Source organism: Meriones unguiculatus, chromosome 3 (genome assembly GCF_030254825.1).
Source record: "Meriones unguiculatus strain TT.TT164.6M chromosome 3, Bangor_MerUng_6.1, whole genome shotgun sequence".
NCBI lineage: Eukaryota > Metazoa > Chordata > Mammalia > Rodentia > Muridae > Meriones > Meriones unguiculatus.
In genome coordinates, this window is record NC_083351.1 from 124,190,656 (window position 1) to 124,209,180 (window position 18,525).

The 18,525-nt window shown below is 36.1% G+C and overlaps 1 protein-coding gene across 3 annotated transcripts in view; it reads right to left on the bottom strand.

Annotated features, from left to right (window-relative positions):
* The window catches only part of Lmbrd2 (LMBR1 domain containing 2), a 58,828-nt gene that overhangs the window by 26,473 nt on the left and 13,830 nt on the right, over positions 1–18,525 (bottom strand). For all 3 annotated transcript variants that reach the window (XM_021663834.2, XM_060380477.1, XM_060380478.1), the window contains 6 exons: positions 17,627–17,722; positions 12,922–13,089; positions 11,870–12,080; positions 3,423–3,497; positions 2,139–2,252; positions 1,311–1,494 (listed from right to left, as the gene is read on the bottom strand). In XM_021663834.2, coding sequence (XP_021519509.1) covers positions 1,311–1,494; positions 2,139–2,252; positions 3,423–3,497; positions 11,870–12,080; positions 12,922–13,089; positions 17,627–17,722 — 848 coding nt within the window. The remainder of the gene's footprint in view (positions 1–1,310; positions 1,495–2,138; positions 2,253–3,422; positions 3,498–11,869; positions 12,081–12,921; positions 13,090–17,626; positions 17,723–18,525) is intronic.

An 18,525-nucleotide genomic window follows, 5' to 3' on the forward strand; every position in this document is an offset into this window, starting at 1 on the left:
TGTATCACCCAGTTCCACCATCCTCATCCCCAAGCAGCACCTTCACCTGTAGTCATACTATCAAGACAAACAAAATGCTTATTTTTTTTTACCTTTTTACTGTTATTGAACAATTTTAATGTCTTTCCTTTCTTCCTTTCCCAGCTCATATTCCACAGTCTTTGAGGATAACTACTCTCGAGTCCCAATTCCTTTACCCTCTCTTGCTTCACTGTATTTGTTTGGCTAAACCACACTGTTTGGTTCAACTCCTTGGTTACTCTGAGTCTGTATTCATGTATACTGCAGAAGAAAGACACATCTTTACTGACTATTCTCACTTTAAACTGTCATCTTCAAACAGGCCCTTAGCACCCCTGAACAGCTGACTGTAGTTGTCTGCACCACATGACTGTTCTGAGCGCCTTCTCTGTACTTATTGTCAGTTCATTCTTAAGAATGTATAAGCAGTCAGAAGAAAATTTACCAACATTTTTACTACTACATTTTCTCACACTAAAGCTGTATGTCTGTCTCACCTCCCAATGCAAGGTCATTCTCTTCACAATTCACTATTTCCTATCTCATCTCTACCCATGAATACTGCTCCAGAGTTCTCTACGGCTTCAATATTTTCCTGTCTATGACATCACTCAACAATTACAAGCTAAACTTAAGCTCCTCCCACTTACCAAATCTCTAACCATGTTTGTTCATGTATGCAAACTGGTTTATAATTATATTTTGTATATGCATACATATTCAAATCACAGGGATAAATATATTAGGAAGTTTTAAAAAGGTCAAGCCATGATACACATTTATAGTGAGACTCGTTGTTGGTGGAAATAGATATTTCAAACACCTTCTATAAAAATTATAAAATGTATTTTATGCAACCTGTTTTGTAATCAAATATTTTATTTGTCTTTCTAAAAATATATTACAGCTCCTATAACTATGGCTCAGCAATATCATGGAAGGAAGAACAGAAAGATTGTAAAAACAGAATAGCAGGAAGTCTGTGATGAAACGGTCCTTCCTCTATAAACAAGACTGCAACAATGGCAGTATCAATAGAGATGGTAACTTAGATGAAGGGAAATGTCATGGGGTCCCACCCTACATAAAAAGAAAAAAAAATCCAGGCAACCAGTGATTTTTGGTAGAAAAAGAATTAGAAGTAAAATAATTATTTTGGGGTAAATTTATCAGATATCTAATATTACCTTATAAAATAAATTAACATACAAGTAAAAGTCAACTTGGTATTGAACCATACATATTCCTTGTAGAAAAATTAACTTTGAAATTTACGTAAAATTACATACCAACTGTAGGATTATAAAAGTATTGGATAAATCGATTTTCTGGCTCAGGCGACTGAAAGGTATGAACAAACTGATGAGTTGCACTAGTTTCATTTTTGGCTACATCTTCTAGATAGAATGCCTGTTCCAAAAGAATTTGCCATTGCACTTGAGTTCGACGGTGTCTTTGAACTGAATAAATCACCTGAAAGAGAAGAGGGATAAGCTTGTCAGTATGAATGAACAGTGAGTCAACTTTCTGCTTGAGAATAAGGGTTGTTTTCTTTGTCTTAATAAAGTAATATTAATGGCATTTTCTAAATGTAGCCAAGAATGTTAACATTTTGAAATGACTAAATACTTCTTAAATAGAACCGGTATAATCCTTACATCCAGTTGCCAAGAGTATCTCTGCCCAGAAACACAAAGTTAAAATATTTCAACAACAATAAGAACAAGATCAATAGTTTTAGACATATATTTCGCTTGCATGCACAGCTGTTTGGGGAGGGGGTGCTTGCATGTATGCCTGTGGGCATATGGAAGACAGAGGTCGGCATCAGGTGTCTTCCCATTTTGACACAAGGTCTCTCACTGAACTGGGCCCTTGGACTAGGCTAACCTGCCTGGCCACCGGTCCTCCTCTCCTCCCAAGCACTGGGAACTTAACTGCATACCACCCTGCCTGGCTTTACACATGGGCACTAGAGACTGAGCACAGTTCCTCAAACTTGAGATGCAAGCAGTTTAACTACTGAGCCAACATGAAGAAAGCCTGGGCAATAATTATAAATCTAGTTCACATCCTCTAATTTCATGTAAAACAGCAACAATTAATCATTAAATTACCTGTTTATGCAATTTTACCAAACTCTTTTCACTTGGGTAGGTATTACGCTTTTCGTCAAAATCTTCATAATCATCCATATTCCTTCCCATCTTTTCCTGATAATCTGTAGGACACTAAACAAAAAACATTTTATGAAATTTTAATATTATATTAAAAGTTAATTTTTATTAAGAATATTCCATTCTGAAAATTTTTTATTTTCTCAAAAATATTTTTGTCTTTTCCTGACATCTCTAATTGATTACGTTTCCTTCACTAGCTAACATCTTTAAGGAAATATTTCAAAGGTATGCTGAGTTTCTTTTCACTTCTGTAAGATTCATCTTCATGCTCAGATGTACTAACTTGAGATTGGAAAGGCGAGGGAGCTTACGTACATGAAGTAACAACTATTTGAGAGATTATTCTAATGACAGTCACCTGATGAAACCTCAATTACTTTCCTAAATAATAAAAGAAAATCATAAAAATTTGACATGCTTAAGTTCTGAAAGCCACAGTATGCAAAAAGAGATTATCTGCCATACTACCAGTTATTTATTACCTGTATGGAGCTGTGCAAGTTCATTAGCCTTCCTAACTAGGTCTCAAAAATAGCATATATGAGAAAAATGGTTAGAAAATTTATTCTTATTACTATGACTTTAGCTAAAGGAACAGTAGCTACTAATAACCAGTAGAATAGATTTAGAATGCAGAAGACAAATTTCATTGGTACCCTGTATACATAAAGGGTAATTAAAAAAGGTACTTTCCAAAATAATTATTTTAGAAGTATACAAATATACCTGCAATACAGCTCCATCAAAATCATAACAATATGGATTATTAAATATTCATATAATTTATTTCACAATACATAAAACATCATTAAACTACATGTGAGAAGCTGGTTGCAAGAATTACTGAGACCCTAGTTTATCTTCCTACAGGAGATATGCCTTTAATGATAACATATAGTACTGGGAAGATATACCTCTGTCATTGTGCCACAGCAACTGTTGCATGCTACTCAGTGTTACTGCTATCTTCACATTTCAAGGGAAAATGCTGTCAATAATTACCATCAAACTTACAGCAGCAAAAAAAAAAAAATATATATATATATATATATATATATATATATATATAAATTACTATTTGTTTATGGTGAAGAGTTACATGAAAACCCATCTGGAAAACCTCAAGTACATGATTTAATCATGCTTTTCCTATGTGAAATATTAATTTATAAAAGTATATAAAATTTACAAGAAAAACTGGAAACAATATAATATGATTACCTTTTTAAGTATTGTATCAACGCATTTTCTTAATGGGTGGTTATATTTGATGCTTTCATTTACTTTACGAACCTCCTATAAAAACAGTGAAATAAAAATATTTAGATTTCTATAAATCAGACATTTTAAATGAGAATGTGTTAAGTACTATTATCAAATTTTAATTTAATTTTATAATATTTAGCATTATAAAGTCTTTTTCACAGAATAAAATTTATTAATAACAGTTGTAAAATTACAAATATTCAAATAGCTGCATTTATATTCTCCCTGTCTCATAGATTTCTAAATTTATTCCTGTTTGTTTACTTCATATATCACAATGGCTAAGTATTATTTAGTTCAAAAATCTATAATACATGTGTGTATGAATAAACATACATAGTTTAAATTAAAGTTTCCCATCTGGGCTGAGAATGTTCCCTCCAAAAGCCAAAGAACATCTAACAAAAACCTCAACACCAGTATGAGAAGTCTCTTTTTGAGTTGGTCAGGGCTAGACTACTGTTATCACTTTAAAATTCCTATTACTGAAGACACTGTACATTTAAGATACAGGCCCTCAAAATCCCTGGGACGTGAAAGACCTCAAGGACTAGCTTTCATAGTACCAGAAGAAGCCATGTAAGCTTCCCAAGGAGGGAAGCAACCAACGGTCCTACTCAGCTGTGATGCCTACAAACAATGACAATTAAAAGTATTGCATGAGGACCACTTGCCTCATATCCACAGACAAGTGTAGTCCTTACCCCTCAACAAAGAAACTTTTCTTTGCAACAGAACCATAAGGAATCAAATGCATAATTTTAGAGCCCAGTCCCAAGTGATACATCTACAAAACAACTCTCTCAGCTAAAGCTTAGGGATTATTGTGGGGGGAAGGGAGCAGAAGACTGTAAGAGCCAGAGGATTATGGAAGTGCTGTGAGATTGTGTCTTCTAGGATTGTAAGAAGCTATACCCACAAAGTGTTACTAACATGACTGCGTTAACATGAGCTGAACAAGGACAACAATAACAGGCATGTTAATTTGGACCGGGGAAAGCCCATGAGGCCTCAACTCTTTACAAAGAACTAGAGGCAAGTAAGGAATGCAGAGAGGAAAACAAATCAGTCTTCCCAAGGAAGAAAGACTACACCAATTAGTTATTCAATACCAGTGGTAAGTCATGAAAACCAAAATACAAACTGAGCAGGTTGTATTTAGAATATATATGTACACACACACACACACACACACACAACAAATTATGTAACAATAATTAATAAAAGAAAAAGCCATGAATTTGAACAAGAGCAACAACTGGGAGTGAAGTTTGGAAGAAAGAGAAGGGGTAAATGATATAATTATATTATAATCTCAAAAGTAAAAGAAATAATAAAAAGAATTCACAAAGGATCTGTCAAGCTTTATATTACTAAAACAACAGGATTCAATTATTCTACCTTGCTGATCAAATCAAATGTCTCATTATCAAGAATCATTATCAATTGGTATAGAAAGCAGAAAAGACTTAACATGTCTTTTCAAACACTTAACCAAGTGCCCACTGCTTCCAAAAAAGGGAGTATTCTAGAGCACTCACAACTTACTGACTTATTCCTTATTTGTTTACTGAGAACATACTATTGGCAATGTGCTGGCTAAAAGACTACCACATAAGATGAGAAAATGTGGACAGTCCATATTGATTGTCATCTTCCAATATCAAGAACCACCTTAGAAACAAACCTCTGGGCATATCTGTGAGGAATTTTCTACACTGTGTTCACTGAGGTAGGAAGACTTATCCTAAATATAAGCATCACCATTCATTCCACGGGCTAGGGTTGTGGTGTGCTCAAAAGAGAAAGCAGCTACATAGATGCATTTGTTACTCCAGTTGCTGATTGTGGGCAGAACATGAACATGTCTCGTGTTCCTCCTGTCATGCCTTTCCTGCTGTGATGCACTATACCCTCAGACAAAACTGTGAGCCACAATAAATCCTTCTTTCTTAAACTGCTTTTTATAGGTATTTTATCATAACAACAAGAAAAGTAACCAATATAAACCTGACCATGACTCTTTGGAACTATGGCCTAGAGAGGTCCTAAAATAGCTGTAAGCAAAGTTTAATGGACTATTCTGGTAGGAGTTCAGAAGACAAGAATACAGTCAGAACTACAGATGTGGAGGGTCAATTCATGAGGTTTCAGAGGAGATCAAGGGCACTATCAGGATCTGGGACAGAAGCCAGGATTCAGTCAGGCAAAGAATATGGCTGCATTCTGCCCATGTCCTGAGAAATTGGACAAGACTGAATTAAAAGGTAATGGGCTATTTTACTTAATTTATTTATTTATTGTAAACACAATATATATAAACTTAGGCAACACTTTGATTTCATATGTAACTTCCGTTTTGGTCAAATGCATTCCTCATTCATTCTAATTCCTCATTTATGCTTTTTGTCACTTTTCCCTCCAACTTGATAGGCTTTTGTTTTTTAATCCACTGAGTCCACTTAGTGCTTCCTGTATGTTCAGGGAAGTAGAAACATCTGTGGGAGTATATCAGGGGCCATATCTTTGAAGAAAACTGACTCCCGCTTATTCCTGTAGCCATGAGTTATGAAAATAGCTCCTCAGCTATGGGTGGGACTTCACGGCTCCTCTCCCATTCATGCTGGGATTCTGGCCAGTTTGATCTTACACATACACTCACAGCTGCCGGGAATTCATGTGGACTAACTTCTTTGATAGAGGAAATTCCAAGACAGCACAGCATTCAAGTTATGTCATGGCTACTGCTCACTGTTTTTATTCAGTTCTACAGTGAGAGATCAAAAAGATAGGGACTGGGTTTGGTGAAGAAAACTATGTCAACTATAATATAAAGGCAGAGAAACTAAGGAAGAACTTCTGAAGACAAGAACCCCTCCACTGAAGATTCTGTGAAAATGTAAAATCATTTGAAAAGACACTGCACTAAGAATGCCACTAAAAGGGTTTCCTACTCCAAAAAAAAAAAAAAAAAACAGTCTTAGACAGAAACCACAGTAGGAGCTATGGCCAATCTTGGGCTGGGCTTCATCTTGACAGGGCAGCAGAAGCTGGCTGTTTCATCCACATGGTAAAGGTTTTATAGGCATGAAGGATGAAGAGTGAGAGGGTCAGAGGTTTGTACATAGGTTCCAGAAGGCTACTGAGGACAGGCAGTATGCAGCAGAGTCAGTTCCCTATAAAAAGCCTACACTGAAATGGAAGCTCAAGGATGTTGGAGATGCTGCGAGCAAGGGAAGTCTACCAAAGAAACACTGGCATATAGCAGACCAGTCCAAGAGAGACTAAGTGTGTTAGAAGTGGCAGAGTTGGAGGAGAGTGGCTACACAGCGCTTTGGGGCCCAGATAATTCCAATATGAGTCCCAGATGCCTAATGCAGAACTACAGGATTTAGTATCTTCCTGTTGGGTTATGGTCTTGCTTAAACTTTCCTTACTACTGCCTCATTCTTTCTTTTTGGGATGGGAATATTGTACCATCATGTGTCAGAAGTATATACTTCTTTTTGGCTGTACAGGGACTCACATTTAAGAGATTGCTCAAGACTCAAAAGAGACTCTGAACTTAAAATTATAAACAATGCTGGAATTGTTAAACACTACACATATTTATACGTTTATAATATATTAAGCATTTATATTTAAAGACTATATTTAAAGTTGGACTTAATGCATTTTGTATTATGAGATGACCATGAGCTCATGGGTACAAGGAGTGGAGGGTTATGGCTTAAAAGTGACATGTTTGGATATCATGTTGACAGTGGGTAGACTTGTAATGGCTTATGCTGACTGTCAACTTGACAAGATCTCAGGTGACTCTGGAAACAGATCTGTGAGCATGTCTGTGAAGGATTTTCTACATTGAGATAACTCAGATGGGAAGACTCATATTGATGTAGACTGAAAAACAGGAGTAAGGAAGCTGAGCAGCAACATTTCTTACCCTGTCTCCTGCCTGTAGAGCTAGCACTCCTATTACCTTGCCTTCCTTGCCACAATGGACTAACCTTTCAAATTGTAAGCCTAAACAATCTCATATTTCTAGAAGCTGTTTTTTTCAGTTATTTTATCACAGCAATAAAAAAGGAATCAATGCAACAAGGTATTGTCAGTCAATTTCACTGACTAATGTCTGGTGGTAAATATTTTAATGAAATTAAAAGGCATAAAAAGGCAGAAGAATCGGCTCAGTGGTGTCATAAGTGATGTCATAAAAGCATGAAGATCTGAGTTCATATTCCCAGAACCCATGTGAACCACCAGAGATAGTGGTGCTCTCCTGTAAGCCCAGAACTGCGGAGGTGGAGGCAAAGGATTCATGAAGCTCATTGGCCAACCAGTCTAGCTGATCCAATGTGCTTCAGGTTCAGAGATAGACCCTACCTTACAAAATAAAGGTGGACAACAATCAACAAAAAATACATAGTACTGACCCTGGTCTCCAGTTGTGCACACATATGCACAAATACACATTAACAAGTAAACGACACAGAGAGAGCAGAGGATGGAGGGAATGGTAGGTAAGGAACAGGGTCTTTGGAATTAGTATTTCCTAAGAATCACAATATCCTATAACATTTGTGAAATAAAATGTTGCAATCACTATTCTATAAGCAGAACAAAAAAAGAAAAAAAATAGCTCTGCATGCCATAGTCCTGGAATAAAAAGAAAACAATGGAGATTTTAAAAGAACATTTAAACATCTGGAATGTTAGAGAAGGACTTTAAAAATAGAACATGAGAAGTAGAGAAACCATATAATATACTAAGAAAATTATGAAAAAATTTATGTAACAGTCACCTTAATACATGAAGCTTTCTTGTTAGCAAACAGAAAAAAATGAGCACACAAAACAGAATTGGCCTTAAATCTGTAAAAGAATATTCAAGCTTCCAAAAAATTCCAAATGAGCTTTCTTATAAAATTATAATTCATTTACATTATATAATAAGATATAGTAAAACCAATATTATATACAATATAAAAGTGATCTATTTGGAGAGTACTTTACCAGCAACCATAAAAATTTGTAATGCGTACATACTCTGAATATAAATGACACTGTTCCTGTAAGGAACTTTAGCTTATTGAAGAAAACAAGACAATGAAACAAACAACAACCAAAAAACAGATATAAAAATGCTATAAAAGAAAAGTACAGGATGTTTTGGAATGAGTACAATTTAGGAGTGTTTCTGATGAACTGATCATGTAAGTGAAACAAAACAAAATGAGTTAGAGTCAGTCAACTAAAAGGAAGAACAAGAATATTCCAAAGAGAACAAGGACAGTGAGTACAAAGGTCTCCAGACAGAACTGAACACATTGTATTGGAGAAAAGGAACAACATGACTATAGAGAAAAAAGACAATAAAGGCCTGGTGTGTGTGATCAGGCTAGAGAAACAATACCTAAGACCTCCCAGAAATCTTACTAAGAATGGATTCTGAGATATATTTGTTCTAAAATACATGACTAGCAAGATGAATTTAGTTTTGACTTTTAGAGTTTTTAAAATTATTTTACTTTTATTTTTTAATTATTATTATTATTATTATTATTATTATTATTATTATTATTAATTATAATTTATTCACTTTGTATCCCGGCTGTAGCCCCCTTCTTCGTCTCCTTCTGGTTCCACTCTTTCTTCCCTATGCCCCTCCCCTAGTCCACTGATAAAGGAGGTCCTCCTCCCCTACTACCTGACCCTATAGCCTATCAGGTCTCATCAGGACTGCCTGGATCCTCTTGCTCTGTGCACTAGTTAGGCCATCTCACCAGGAAGAGGTGATCAAAGAGCAGGCAACCGAGTTTATGCCAGTGACTGCCCCTGCACCCCTCACTAGGGCATGCACATGGAGACTGAGCTGCCAATGGACTACATCTGAGCAGGGGGTCTAGGTCCTCTCCATGCAGGACTTGAATTTGCTATGTAGCTCAGGCTGGCCTTACAGTCACCTTGCTCATTTCCCTGGGGTTACAAGCATAAGTCTTCCTATCCCCAGATCACATTTATGTTTACAAAGGTCATCCTGGATGTTATTCGATTATATCTTCCCATTTCTAAGTTGCCTTAAAGTCTGTAGTTAGCACAAATTTATTTACTTAAATAAATAAATAAAAACTTAACTATATAATCTGACCATATATGTGTAATGTATGTGTGCAATTTTCTGACATATATGTGAAATGTTTTACCTTGAAATTATTTAGCTACATTAAACAAAAGCAGAGACTGAAAACAGTTAACTTTTCATATCTGTTGTATCTGTTATAAATTTAAGCTTTACTCAACAGTTAATTTTTAAACTTTGGGAGTCATCTGAAATATTAGCTTGTTTAGGGGGCCAATTCCTTATCTACTAAACTTTTGGTATTTGATTAGAATCTTGTTAACTATCTACATTCTGGCAATTCTTCAACTCCCTAGTCAAATTTTATTTTTCTGATATTTCTCCAGATTTTGTGAAGCCTCTCCATATTAAAGCACTTCAAGTGTATCACCCACTTTTATCATATACTATAAGAGAATGTATGGTCTTCTATTCTAGACAGTTATTCTATCTATGTAGAATAGTTGCTTTCTCAAAATGTCTGTTGAAAAAGAATGCTGTCAACCATACTTGCGTGGTATGGACTTGTTATCTTACCCTGGACTATACAGTAGAGTAGTAAAATCCTGTCTCAAATTGAAAAAAAAAAATAGGTGAAAGAAAGAGAGAAATAGAAAGAGGGAGGGAGGGAAAAGAACAAAAAAGAATAGGAAGGAGAAGGGAGGTGAGGGGAAGGGAAGAAAGAGAAGGAGATGGGGAAAAGGATATCTTCTTTTTTATATGAGAATTTTTCTCGTAAAATATTCACATTCTATCACTTTCAGCTGATGAACATTATGTTGAAATAACACACAAGGCACAATTACCATGCTTTAATGTTCATGTCTTATCCCTAAGGGCTCCTGTCTAATAACAAAGCATTTCTCTATTTCACTCAGACATTCTTGGTTCATCTGAGCTGGCCTGGTGGGGCCAACATGTAATCCCACAGCCACTCAGAGGGCTGAGGGGAGTTCATAGCCTAGGCACCTTTGAAAGACCCGTCATTATCTCAAAAGTATAAATATATAAAAAGTAAAGAAGAGGTTGGGGGATATAGTACGCTGGCATGCAACCATCTAGTGTATGTGAGACACTCAGTTCAATCCCTAGAAACGTAAGCAGACAAAAGACCCCAAAACAATACATTTGACTTGTATTTGTTGAAGGAACAGTAAATGAACGGCAAGATCCAAATTCTTCAAATCTGCACCAATTTAATTTAATACCACCTTTTGGATAGAACACTACGAATAAAAATTATCTGCTTTCATCAATGGTAAATGTTTAATCAAATATAAATCTTCAAATACTTCAAGCTTTTTTCAGAAGTTTCAAACTGTACATCTACCAAATAAATATAAAAGTTTTCATCATGGCTCCCAGAAGAAACTAACTTTGATACCTTTTTCTTAAGACTTTCGCCTCTAGACCTATGAGACAAGACAGCTGTTTAAGCCACCCAGTTTGTGGTACTTTTGTTATAGCAGCCCCAAGTTATAACGTAAAAGGCTTCCTGAGGAAGTCTTGTTTCTTAAGACCTGAAAACGAAGTAAGTGGGAACAGAAGCTTTAGATACAGAAAAAACAAGAGGTTAATAGTTAAAAATTGGGGGTTATCAAATTAAAGCAAATCCAGCAGTCTGCCACCTGTTCTCACCCTGAAATACAAGCTCGCTCTCCTTTACTTATGAAGAGTCTCCAGTTACTCTCCAACCACAATCAGCAAGCATGCACAGCAGACACCATGGCAACAAAGCCACAAACACATATGGCTCTTCATATTTTAAAAAATGCTTGCTGTTAAAGTAGGAACTAAAATCAAATCCCCTGGCTCTCTTTATTATTTGTGTGTACATAGCAAGTTATTTAAACTCCTGATGCCTTGTTTTTTTCATTTATAAAATGTAGATTTAAAAAAAATCTCTTTTGTATAGTTATAAAAATTAAATAAAGTTGACTCTTGAAAAATGAGTTTGAACTTTGTGTAAGATCACTTACTTGCTTGTTTTTTGGTTTTTTTGTTGTTGTTTTTTTTTGAGATCTTCAACAAGTTAATAAAACTCACAAAAGATCAGTTGAAAAACTTTAGAAATTAGGTGCTATTGATGAATAAAAGATATGTAAATGATAGCCTACTTTAGCATTTACTATCATAAAAGGGACATCTACCACAAAAGTTAAATATGATCAAACTCATTGACAAAACATTTACAGACCACACATGTCACCATTTGCAGTTAAGAAACAGCAGAGACAGAGTAATAAATCAGAACTGCTTTTGTAGGCCTAGGCTTCCTTACCTCCATTACATCCTCTAAATTTTCTTCTGCGTCTGCTTTCTCTGTCATCAGTTTGGCTGCCTTAAAGTAGGTCTTCATAAGTAGATAACCCCTTTTGGCTCCATTCCAGTAGGACCGAGGAATTTCCACCAAGCCATATCCCAACAACAACACCAGCAGAAACAGACCCCAGGTGTTGGCAGCAGCTATCCCAATAGTCTGAAGTTGGTTCCTACAGAAAAGAAAAGCACATAGCTGTGGTAAATATCTTTCATGTAAGAATATAAGACTAATTAGCAGTAAATAAGTTTTCAAAAAACTGTTCTAAAGGACAAGTAGGATTTCATATGAAGAATTTTCAATGCTTCTTTTCAATCACAGCAGACAATCTATGTATTTTAATGGAAAGACAGAATGTGACTGTAAAAATAGACTATAATATGGAAAACACGGTTTCTATTATAGTTAAAAGTAGAATATAGGATAATTCATAGCAGACATATATTTCCTGCACAGAAATCATTTTTCCCTAGGTGCTTCATTAATCAAGATTAACAGAGTCTCCTGTAAACAGTTAAATTAACCTGTATTATGGTTGACCTATACTAACAACTATCTCTACTATTCTATACATAAGTTTTGGGATAACATACATTAGAAATCATATACACAAAATGGATTTTAATTCATTGAATACCTGAGTCTAAAACAATATTAAGAAAATTATTCTCTCAAACTACAACAAAGCAAATATATATACAAATAAACATGTTCCAGTAGATAAAAATTCATTTTTGATAATTTATAAAATTTAAAATTCTATGGAAAATATTGTTGTTTACCATACGGTTATTTGTCAAAACTTTAATCTACCAGCCACCTGACAGTTATATTTAAACATGGCATCCTGGATTTTCTTTCTCAGTAATGTACATTATTCAGATATTCTTTGAGGGATATCTATAGGACATATAATCTGGTATGTATCTGCTTACCCGTATGTGTGCAATAAAAGTTAATTGAAAACAGTACAAACATACACAGAACAGTGTTATAAAGACTACTTTTCTTACCATTCTAAATGCAAACGTGGGTTTACAGCTACATAAATTAGAAACGCTCCGAATATCAGGAGGTAGGTTCCATAATAGATGGCATTCTCAATCAGGGCTGTTTTTATCTTTCCGGTGATAGAGAACCCTCCAGACCTGGCATATGATTGCATAAAAGGTAACAGAATCCTAGTTGGATGAAAAACAATGTTAAAAATGCAAAAGTGTAATTGCATAATATAAAATACCAAAAATACAGGAATCTCAATGTATAATTTTCCTCCCCAATAAGTGTTTTATGAGTAATTACATGTTAATACTGAATGAAACATAATAAATTATTATTTTCGTAAAATGATTATTTTTGTAATATAAAATTTTGGGAAAAACAAAGATCCTAAAGCAGGAGAAAGCAAAGGAGGCTGCAATGACATGCAGAGTGACTTCACATTCTCTAAAAGTTCTAATATTAGGCCTTAGAGCCTCATCAAGAGGTCACAGTTGTGGTATATGACTGTAATATTAGACTCGGAAGACTGAAGCAGTAAGATTGCTGACTTTGAGGGCAGCCTGGACTACATAATTAGACCCAGTTCAAAAACAAAGACATAAATAACAACATAATTCCTCTAGAGTGACTTTGGAATATAGACAAAAAATAAGAAAGATCACTGATAGTTACCAAACTAAATCTAGTTGACAGATTGGACCAATGAGTAACAGCATAATTAGTAACCCAAAGCAGCAAGAAGAAAAATAAGTGACCTCAAAAGAGGAAGCCACCAGGTTAGGTCATTATAGTTTGATGACTTTGCAAAAGAATTGACAAGGCTGTGTAGAAGGACTAGGAACCAGTAGACAAAGCCAGAAGATCCCAAAATACTGAAGTTGGGTCAGCAAATGTGCAGAGAAGCAGCAAAAACTCAGGACCAGATCAAGGCCTAGGATCAGATGTCCATCACGCAAAGTAAAAGACTAGTGATTTAAGTGATTTGGGCTACCTACTTTCCTATCTAACTTTGTCCCTATTTTTATTAAATTTTTTAAAAGAGGGTTTTAGATTGGGCTTAACAATGACCAGAAAACAACCTTTCTCCAAACAATAGCATTTGTATTACCTAATGGACTAAATGTATACTGCCCTTTTTGAGCTCATAGTCTGAATTAAATGTTAGAGATTTGCATATTGTAACAAGAAAGCAAGATGGAAGGATTCTGTTGCCTATTGGGAAATGGAACTGTTGCATATGAAATAAACCAAAATTGATTTAAAAAACAAAGAAGCACAGGATTTCAAGAGCACACTCATACTCTTCCTGCCTCAGCTTCAAATGCCAGGTACAGGCTGCGGGGTACCACATGTGGCCAGGAAAGGTCCCTCACTGAAGGAAACACCTTCCAATGTCTAGTTTTCTAAGGCTTCACCATGGAAAACTGATTGAAAGCAAGCAAAAATGCAACTAGTTGAGAAGGTTAAGGTCCAGTTGAACACAGGACAAGTGTAGGAATGGTCCCCATAAGCTTATATATCATGCAACTGAAAAGCTTCTGTAAAGCAAAGGACACTGTTCTCAGAAGAAAACGACAGCCTACAGACTGGGAAAGGCTCTTCATCAACCCTACATCTGACAGAGGGCTAATATCCAGAATATGTAAAGAATTCAAGAAGTTAAACAGCAACAAATCAAGTAATTCAATTAAAAAATGAGGTACAGAGCTAAACAGAGAATTTTCAATTGAGGAATAATGAATGACAGAGAAACACTTAAAGAAATGCTCAGTGTCCTTAGTTATCAGGGAAATGCAAATCAAAACGACCCTGAGATTCCACCTTACACCCATGAGAATGGCTAAGATCAAAAACTCAAGTGACAACACATGCTGGAAAGGATGTGAAGAAAGGGGAACCCTCCTCCATTGCTGGTGAGAATGTAAACTTGTACAACCACTTTGGAAATCAATCTGGCGCTTTTTCAGAAAATTAGAAATAGCGCTACCTCAAGATTCAGCTATACTACTCCTAGGCATATATCCAAAAGATGCTCAAGTATACAACAAGGACATTTGCTCAAGCATGTTCATAGCAGCTTTATTCATAGTAGATAAAATCTGGAAAGAACCCAGATGTCCTTCAAATGAGGAATGGATACAGAAATTGTGATACATTTACACAATGGAATACTGCTCAACAATTAAAATCAAGGAAATCAGGAAATTTGCAGGCAAATGGTGGGAACAAAGAAAAGATCATTCTGAGTGAGGTATCCCAGAAGCAGAAAGACACACACGATATATTCTCACTTATAAATGGATATTAGACATGTAATATAGGATAAACATACTAAAATCTGTAGACCTAAAGAAGCGAAGCAAGAAAGAGAACCCTGGGTAAGATGATCAATCCTCATTCAGAAAGGTAAAAGGGACAGACATCAGAGGGAGAAAACAGGGAACAGGACAGGAGTCTACCACAGAGGGCCTCTGAAAGACTCTGCCAAGCAGGGTATCAAAGCAGATGCTAAGGCTCATAGCCAAACTTTCGCCACAGTGCAGGGAATCTTATGAAAGAATGGGGAGAGAGCAAGACCTGGAGAGGACAGGAGCTCCATAAGGAGAGCAACAGAACCAAAAAAACTGGGTTCAAGGCTCTTTCCTGAGACTGATACTCCAATCAAGGACCAGGCATGGAGATAACCTAGAACCACTGTACAGATGTAGGCCATGGCAGCTCAGTCTCCAAGTGGGTACCTTAGTAAGGGGAACAGGGACTGTCTCTGACATGAACTCAGTGGCTGGCTCTTTGATCACCTCCCACTGAGAGGGGACCAGCCTTACCAGGCCACAGAGGAAGACAATACAGCCACTCCTGATGAGACCTGATAGGCTAGGGTCAGATAGAAAGGGAGGTGGACCTACCCTATTAGTGGACTGGGGGCGGGGGAATGGGGGGAAAAGAGGGAGAGTAGGATTGGGACGGGATAAAGGAAGGGGCTACAGCTGGGATACAAAAGGAATAAAGTATAATACAAAAAAGCTGGCGGGGGGGGGAAGCACAGCTGTGATTGATGCTATGTGGGGATAGGCAGGAAGATGACTAAACAGAAGAATCAACATTTAGGAACTGGGTCACAGAAATGAAGGAAACATCCATTCAAGAAATGAGAATGTATGAGTAAACAGGCAAGGCTAGAGGGTGGGCCCCTATTGTTAAAGACACTGATTTTATTGTGCTGAATACAGCTTGAAAGCATCTTTCCTTCAGTCTCTCATCCTGCAGAAAGTACTAGGCAAGCTGCCAAGAGAGGGAAGCAATTAAGTAGTCCTATCCAACTGAAACAAATACCTATGAACCACAACAAAAATCAGCATGGGAAGGTACGAATAATGGTCCAGTAAATGGCACTCACATTTGTTGATGGTGACTAGCAATTGTTTAATTGGACTTAATGCCCACTCAATAGGAAGGAATTCATACCTGGTACTGAAACCCTATCAAGGTTCCTAGGGCTAGTGTGGACATATACATTAGCGAAGAATCTACTACCACCACTTTGCTCTCCCATATAATTCCTTATATTTAGAATATATTACTATATTCTGAATCTTATCCTTATGCCCAGATTGTAGCTAATACACCTCATCAAAAAGCCTCTCTTTACAGCAAATGGAAAACACAAGCGGGCACAATGCAAATCAAGAGACTGTGAAGAGCACAGCCTCACGCAGTCTATATCACAGCTCTTGCCTCTATGTCTCAGGGGCCACTGTCAAAGAGGAAAGATTTTTTAAGTGACAGAATACCAGTAACTCTGTGATAAAACAGTCTCTCCTAGAAATAGCTTCATAAAGAAAACCAGAACAATGGTGAGATTAATGAACACATTAACATTGAAGAGGAAAATTTTGTGGGGTCCTATCTCTAGACCAGTGGTTCTCAACCTTCCTAACGCTGTGAATCCTTTAATATGGTTCCTCATGTTGTGGTGACCCCAACCATGAAATTTTCACTACTACTTCATAACTGTAATTTTGCTACTGTTATGAATCATACTGTAAATATTTGATATGCAGGAAATCTGATATGTGACCCTTGTGAAATGGTTGTTCTCACCCAAAGGGGTCGTGACCAACAGGTTGAGAACCACTGGTGTTCTAGACTAAGCACAAACAGTTGGGAGAGGGATAATTTGCTTCTCCCAGAGATGAGACCCCTTATTGGTTGTTCAATGCAGAGTGGTCAGCCCTGAATACATATACACACACACAATAAAAACTGATTTAGTGGGTTGTATGTTAACAGTACTAATCAAATATATAGAGACTAATAAGTGGGGGGGGTGGCATTAGTGTGAGGGAAGGTATTTGAGACAGGCTGGAGGGAGGAAAACGAGAGGGGAAGCTAAGTAATTTCATTTCAACTAAAAAGATTTTTTTTTTAATTAAAAAAAGAAACCAAGGGAAAGTGGTGACCTTCGCAAAAGCACTTTCCTGTAATAACAGAGCTAAAAGAGGACAGGACTGAAGGTGAAATGTGAAGAATATCATGGAAGGAAACAGTCACAAAACAATTTCCATTTGTTTTTTGTCTGTTTCTCTTTTCTCTCTTTTTTCTTTTTAAGACACGAGAAATCTGAGTCAGTAAAAGTGGGATACATACATTTCTAGATATTAAGGTTCACTAAAAATTCATCACTTTATCCAAAATGTATCCTTCACTACCACTTACCATGTTAAAAACTGTGATGTCCAATAAACTACCCTCCAGAAAATTGGCATGATTCCATCTGGAATATAACTCCATGGCTTGAAACATGGGCGCTGTCTGTTCAATAACAATTTAAAGTAAATTAATCATAAATATAATTTCTTAAATGAAAGCATAATAAATTTGTGAATAGCAAAGCTCATTTGCATCAAATTAATAATTACTGATCAAATCGTAATATCTTATAAAAAATTTAAAAATCAAGGCTGTCAAGACAAACACTGTACATGAAAGGAACAAACCATTTACTCTAAAAAGGAATGTCATTTAAGTTTCCAATTTCCAGTGTATTTTTAGTTATTTAATAAAAAGCCATAGTATTTAATTAACTGGGAAAAATGTGAAAAATCTTTAGAAAACAACTGAATTTATGGAATCAAATACTTAATGATTACAGTTAAAATTATCCTCATCTCATTTGTAGGGCTGGCTATATCCTCATCTCATTTGTAGGGCTGGTTATAATTTGTCCTTTATTGGTGTATAGAAGTAAAGGATGGAATAGAAATTGAATAGGAATTCAATATAAGCAACAGTTAGGTGATTACTTCTAGAAGCATGTCCCTTTACAGACATAAGCAACAGCGTCTATCTACAGTTCTGTTCAGATTTTCTAATGATGAGTCTCTGACCATAACTTCGTCTATTTTAAAGTTTTCTAGACTATGAGACTATCCTTTTAATTCAAGAACTGCTACTCAGTCTAAAATTGATCTACACCTAGTTCTGAATGGTAATTCAAAGAAGACTAACATTTTACTTTCCTCAAGATAGATGTTTTTTGCATTTGTATGTGCATGTTCATGTGTGTGAAAGTGCATGTGTGCAAGAAGGTCAGGGGACAGCCATGGGTGTCGTCC